Below are 6281 nucleotides of genomic sequence, written 5' to 3' on the forward strand. Positions count from 1 at the left end.
GGATGAACGTGTCGTGTGATGGTTTCTGCAGCAGAGGTGGGGGCGAACCGTCGATACTTTTTATTTTGAAGGAGGCGATGGTTCTTAGTTTGAAGTAAATTAGTAAGATGACACAATCGGCGAGGCTGTTGATCTAAGCATCTGGTGGCTGGATTCTCTTCCGCTGCAACGCGCGGGCATTTTTCCTAGTCGTCTATAAATGCATTTTGAGAAACTTTTTTTAGGGTCAAAATGTTTAGAAACATTGCCTCGTCCTTATCCTACCAGGTACCAGAAAGGTAACAAACATTTGAATGAGGATGATATATCTTTGTCAGATGAGTATCTCCATTGATGACGATAGAAAAGCAAGGAAATACAAATAAACTATACACAGATAAGATAAGGTGTACATTTCCAAAAAAAAAAAATTGTAAGCGATCAAGTTTGTGTTTCCTACCTATTTCGTACCAGGTTGACTTCACAACAAAAATAACATTTATAACATTCTGATTTCTAGAGGAACTGGATAGAGTAGGTAATATGCGTCAATTATTTTTTACCTTTCCTACGTCGCTTAATCTGAACCTAGTCACAAAATAGAACAGGTACGGAAATTTACAAGCATATACATATGCCTCATATGCAGCTATCTCTTCCGAAGATTCATTCGGCCAACAAGCAGGCAAATACCTCTTCTTGTTCTAATTCTCCTATCCTACCACCACACCCTATCCCACAACTTAATCAGACCTTTTCTTCGGAATGGAGAATGTCGTCGTGCTGATTGTTGGTGCTGGTCCAGCAGGACTCGCAACAGCAGCGTGCCTTACCCAATTCTCCATTCCTTACGCCATTGTCGAGCGTGAGGACTGCATCGCGTCTCTTTGGCGCAAACGCGCATACGACCGCTTGAAGTTGCATCTTGCAAAGGAGTTCTGTGAGTTACCACACATGTCATACCCAGCTGATGCACCAACATATATACCAAAATCCATGTTTATCAAGTACTTGGATGACTATATGGGGCGCTTTGATATTCAACCCAAGTATCTCACTAGCGTTGAGTCATCCATATATGAAAATGATAATAAGTGTTGGTCCATCGTGGCTTGTGACGTTGCGGAGGGCACACCAATAAATTTTAGTGCAAAATTCCTTGTTGTGGCGAGTGGTGAGAATAGTGCAGAGAATATTCCAGATATCCCTGGACTTCATAGTTTTCCAGGTGAGTCCATTCACTCGTCAAGATACAAGTCAGGCAAGAGCTTCTCTGGTAAGAGCGTGTTGGTCATTGGATCTGGCAACTCTGGGATGGAAATCGCTTACGACCTTGCGACCCATGGTGCCAACACTTCGATTGTTATAAGAAGCCCGGTATGTGCACTATATAATTTTATTTGGTCATAGAGATACAATTTCTTAGTATTATTACTACTAGAATGATACTTTTTTCTAGCCAGTTGTAACAGACGTGTGACGCATTTTGTGGCTGCAGATTCATGTAATGACAAAGGAACTAGTCCGATTGGGGATGACACTAGCCCAACATCTTCCCCTGAATCTAGTGGATAACCTCCTTGCTATGGTGACAAAATTCATATTTGGGGACCTATCAAGGCATGGTATTAGAATGCCAAAAATGGGTCCAATGACCCTCAAATCAAAAACTGGCCGATCCGCTGTGATTGATGTTGGCACTGTTGGGTTAATAAAAAGAGGCATCATCCAAGTAAGTATATCCTAGGAAATGATATACACCTTATATGTACCATATGTTGATTTACTATGGCAGTTTAATAATATTTAATTTATGTCTTATAGGTTCAAGGAACCATTAGCAAGATCATGGGCAACATAGTTAAATTTCAATCCGGGGATGAAATCACCTTTGACGCAATTGTGTTTGCAACTGGATACAAAAGCACAACAAATATGTGGCTCAAGGTACTAACACTGATTTTTGAATTTTCCTAGTCATATTCATTTTGGTGCAACAATTGTTAAATCTCCTAACTGAGCAATATGATATTTTTGGGCGCAGAATGGGGAAAGCATGTTAAATGATATTGGACTCCCAACCAAAGAATATCCGAATCATTGGAAAGGTGAAAATGGACTTTACTGTGCTGGGTTGGCAAGGAGAGGATTGGCTGGTATTGCTGTGGATGCTAAGAATATCGCCGATGACATTAAATCTATGTTAGGCTCTATGTGCGGCTAAATTATATTTTCTATGTAGTTTCACAGGCAAGTGCATTGGACTATTATGCCTATGAAAAATCTTCATGCCAAGGCACATATGTTCTAGGAGTAAGCTCTGGTCTTGAATAGTTGAATATAATGAACAAGGGCATTCTAGTTCAATACTCATTGGGTAAATGAGCTTCATAACTTTTGTTAAACTTACGATTGTCATCCGTGTACTAATTACTTGAATTTATATATGCAAGATATTCGGGGGCATGGTAAACATCAGCACTCCAGTGCATTTCGCCGTCTGATTTGGAATAAATATACTTTTGTAACCTTTCTTTAAAACGTAAAGTGGAGGTTCCGGCACGAATCTCCGCTCCTGTGATCAGTAGTGTGGTTTCTGTATAAAAAGTTCAGTGCCATGTTTATCCCCAACGGTGATCCTGAGGGTAATCACACCAGCCTCTAATCAACCGCATTATTTATTAGAATCCATTACGGGTACTATACTGCTATTCACCAGTCTTAGAGTGACACTATATATTGTATGAAAGCATAAGGGTTGTCGATTGTGGGAACTGTAAAATCTAGTGTTAGAAGCTTCTACCGAAAAAAGGTCCTTGAATAAATAGTTCTTGTACAAAATAACTAACTCATGAAGATGAGTACAACTCGTCAATATGTAATGCTCACCAATGCAAAGCTAGATCTAGGAGACCTAAAATTTGATGTCACAAAAATCAGTTTCTACATGTAGTTAAAAAAGGCCAGGTGTGTTTGTTGCTGATTCCCACCAAAAGATATTGTGGTTGTTGATATCTTTGGGACACCTTCATCAAGGCTCATATGTGCTACGCAGCTAGGGAGTAAGATCTGCTCCTCTATACTATCGACAAGTATCGAGAGACGATTACAGACTCGCTCTGATATCCTCACATATGGAGGCAAACTTGAGATGGTGAACTCTGTGCTCTCTTCTCTCCCAACATTTTATATGTGTACTCTCAACTATATATAAAGGAATACTTGAGCAGCTTGACAAGTTTTTCAATAAGGACATCTCCAACAGGGCAACGCAAACGGACGCGGAGCTACCGTTTGCGACCGTGCCGCGTTCGGTCGAAAAATGCGTCTGCATCCAGGCCCAGCGGCCCGACACATAGTGACCGGTCTGTCCGCGGAGACGCAAACGCGACCCAAATATGCGTCTCTGCGGATGCTGCGCGGTCGCGCCGCATGACCGCTCGCGACTGGGCGGACGTTTCATCGAGTCTGCCTAGTAGCGACTCTGGCTTGATGCGTCTTCTCAGCGGCGCAAGTAGTGGCGACGAGACGTCGCTTCGGCAGTCTGCACCACGTTAATGGCGATGCCTCGCCTTCCTAGCGGCCGCCGCCCACCTCTGCCAACAAAGTTAATGGCCATGCCACGTCTCTCGGCTGTCTCCGACGTATATAAAGATAGGCGCGCGCTCGGCTGCCTCATCTCATCTCCTCCACACAATAATTGACAAGGCTTACCATGCCACAAGATCACATGTGGTACATTCTTTATGCATCATGTGTTGACCTAGTGAATTCAATCTTCACTCTTAGTCTTGGTCAACTTTATATATGTTTATGTACATGAAGAACACTTTATTTGATTGCATGCTCTAAACCTTAGTCAACCAGAGCTCAACTCATTAGACTATAATGATATCGTTCAGATTTTGCAGGTGCAACAAACACACGAAGAATCTGCACTTTGGCTCAACATGAGCCCTCCAAATCTTCTCCGTTCATCTCCAAGTAATGGCATGCGGCTGGGGAGAGGTTGCACGTCATGCATGATGGACCAAAGCTGCACGAAGTCTTAAGGTCTGCTGCTAGGGCTATATTTTGCAGTGCGGAGACCCAATTTTGTCCTTCAATTTTTATTTCTTGATCATGCGATTTTTTCTTGTGCATATCGAATAAAGGTTCGGAAATCGTGCCTTTGGGGCGCCACCATGGCTCCACGAGTCATGCCAAAAAAGGCGTGTGTTGCCATCTCCCAAGATGACCATTGCCAAGGCTCAAAAAAGATCCTTAGTCGTGCATGGAAGCTGGGTGCCCAATCACGGGCGAGTGACGTCTGTCCATGCAAGCCATGGCCAACGAAGCCACGACGCCCATCCAAACTTCTCGAGATCAAGGACTCCGGGATGTCAAACCAAAATACGCAATAAGCATTAACTCTCTCTGAAAAGGAGGCGATCTAACCGCACCTTTCCGTACAGCTACCTCGTCACCTTCGCTCATGTTATCTGATAACATAAATATGTGGTCTTTGGACTACGTGATAGATTTCTAGCGACGGAGATCAACAAATATGTTCTTCAGGTACACCTTCATATCGGTCCTACATATTTTGTATTTACATTGGAAAATAATCCTTCTGTCTGTATTAATTCCTTAGCAATTCGGTAGATTGCGACGCGGTACTAGTGTTTGTAGTCCTTACTAGGTGATCCAAATATCTATTTATATTTTTTCTATTTTAAGCCTATTTATACTATTGTTGATAATTTTTAATATTCGTCTAGTGCTAGTGTTTGTAGTCGTTACTAGGTGATCCAAGTACCTATTTTTAATATTCGTCTAGTGCTAGTGCTTGTAGTCGTTACTAGGTGATCCAAGTACCTATTTGTAATTTTTATTATTTTCAATCTTGTTATACTAATGTTGATAAATTTTAATATACTGGTGGAGTTTCTGCAAAAAAGGATGCGCATATATATAGACTTGGTGAACGTACGTGCCAGATTATGATGCGTAAATATATCGACTTAGTGAGTAAAAAAAGGGCATAAAAAATTGCCAAGCGCACGTGTCATGCGCTGGGTGGCATTATATGGCGACCAAATTTAAACCTAATCCATGGTATAAATCGCTTATTGCACAATACAGCACAATTTCAGTCACCAAACCACCGAGCTGGGTGACCCTGTAACAGAGCACGTCTGCATTGACATTTTCTTGAGTTATAAGTTGGGCCTAGTATCCGTAGCTCCCCGAGGTGGGACTAAAAGCAACCCCCAGCCCTTTCTTCTCTCACGCGGATGTAATGATGCTACGTCATATACAGCAAAACGTGTAATTACTTCTCATGTACTTATGTATATTTTAGATCAAATTTCCACGTAGTAACTTCTCTACCGCTTTAGTAATTCATATTTTCTGATCATGACGAACATTGAACAATTTGCCTCATTTACGGTCTGTATTTATCCTAATAGAGCTGATTTGGACGTATATTTGCTGATCACAGGGACGGCTCTGGCCCAGGGAAAGAAGGATGACGGCCTGGGGCCCAAGCGAGTTAGGGGCCCATACCCAGTACTGCCGTACCCAGCCACCCAGGTGATGGCGTCCAGGATGGAAAAATAGCCTCACAAGCCCAGATATCTAACGATAAGGTGAAAGCGACGCCCGAATCAAAGCCTCATGTTCCCACGGGCCCAACTATCGAATCTGCACCTCCTAGCACAGCTCTTGGTTTAAATTTGCCACCATCCATTCTGAGTGGGTACACACGAGCAGATTAAGATGTGTAAATATTTGTTAGTGAAATAAGTAGATTGCATACGCACCAGCAGATTATGATGTGTAAGTACTAATTTGTGAAATATATTGTGTGTGTCTGGTACACATGGGTAGATTACTGCAAGGAGCTTCAAGAGCCCGCCGGGTTCAGCCGGGCCAGAGGGGCCTGGTCTGCTCCTGTAGCTACGGCTGGTCTGTCACCGCAGGTGGCGGTGGAGGTTGCGCCCTCCCGCGTGGCTGATGTCCAGTCTCTCCTTGGCCTGGGTTGCCTCCTCTCGATTTCGTCGATCTTCGTTGCCTGGGCCACAGTGAGACGGCGGTGGTAATTGCAAGGCCGTGGTGGCGCAAGTTGGTGGGTGGAGAGGTTGGCGGCGTGTGATGCCTCTCCGCCGCAGATTTGTGTCGATCCTGGAAGTACAGGCCAAGCATAGATCGTGGATGGATGAGGCAATGAGGACTCCGACTTACTATGTCGTGCCGCCTGGCCGAACAATTGTTGAGTCGTCCGTGGAGGTGTCAGCCAAACCGGACCTCTCCTTCAC

The 6281-nt window shown here is 43.5% G+C and overlaps 1 protein-coding gene across 2 annotated transcripts; it reads left to right on the forward strand.

Moving 5' to 3' along the window:
* The first annotated feature begins 741 nt into the window (after positions 1-741).
* Positions 742-2237, forward strand: LOC127348397 (probable indole-3-pyruvate monooxygenase YUCCA10). 2 transcript variants are annotated; one of them, XM_051374437.2, is made up of 5 exons: positions 745-1356; positions 1478-1711; positions 1804-1926; positions 1957-1970; positions 2035-2237. In XM_051374437.2, exons 1-5 carry the CDS (start codon positions 745-747, stop codon positions 2201-2203), a joined length of 1152 nt encoding a protein of 383 aa, XP_051230397.1. In that variant the 3' UTR covers positions 2204-2237. The 2 variants fall into 2 exon arrangements, with proteins under 2 accessions (XP_051230396.1, XP_051230397.1); XM_051374436.2 differs by lacking the exon at positions 1957-1970 and having other exon boundaries at positions 742-1356; positions 2024-2237.
* The last annotated feature ends 4044 nt before the right edge of the window (positions 2238-6281 follow it).

The sequence above is a fragment of the Lolium perenne genome, chromosome 4, assembly GCF_019359855.2.
Source record: "Lolium perenne isolate Kyuss_39 chromosome 4, Kyuss_2.0, whole genome shotgun sequence".
NCBI classification, from domain to species: Eukaryota; Viridiplantae; Streptophyta; class Magnoliopsida; order Poales; family Poaceae; genus Lolium; species Lolium perenne.

What these genes read in the sequence shown, in the direction of transcription:
- LOC127348397 (XM_051374437.2), top strand. Translation starts at nt 745, where the DNA reads ATGGAGAATGTCGTCGTGCTGATTGTTGGTGCTGGTCCAGCAGGACTC. An exon ending in CGATTGTTATAAGAAGCCCG is followed by an intron (nt 1,357 to 1,477) that starts GTATGTGCACTA and finishes TTGTGGCTGCAG; the next exon opens with ATTCATGTAATGACAAAGGA. An exon ending in TAAAAAGAGGCATCATCCAA is followed by an intron (nt 1,712 to 1,803) that starts GTAAGTATATCC and finishes TATGTCTTATAG; the next exon opens with GTTCAAGGAACCATTAGCAA.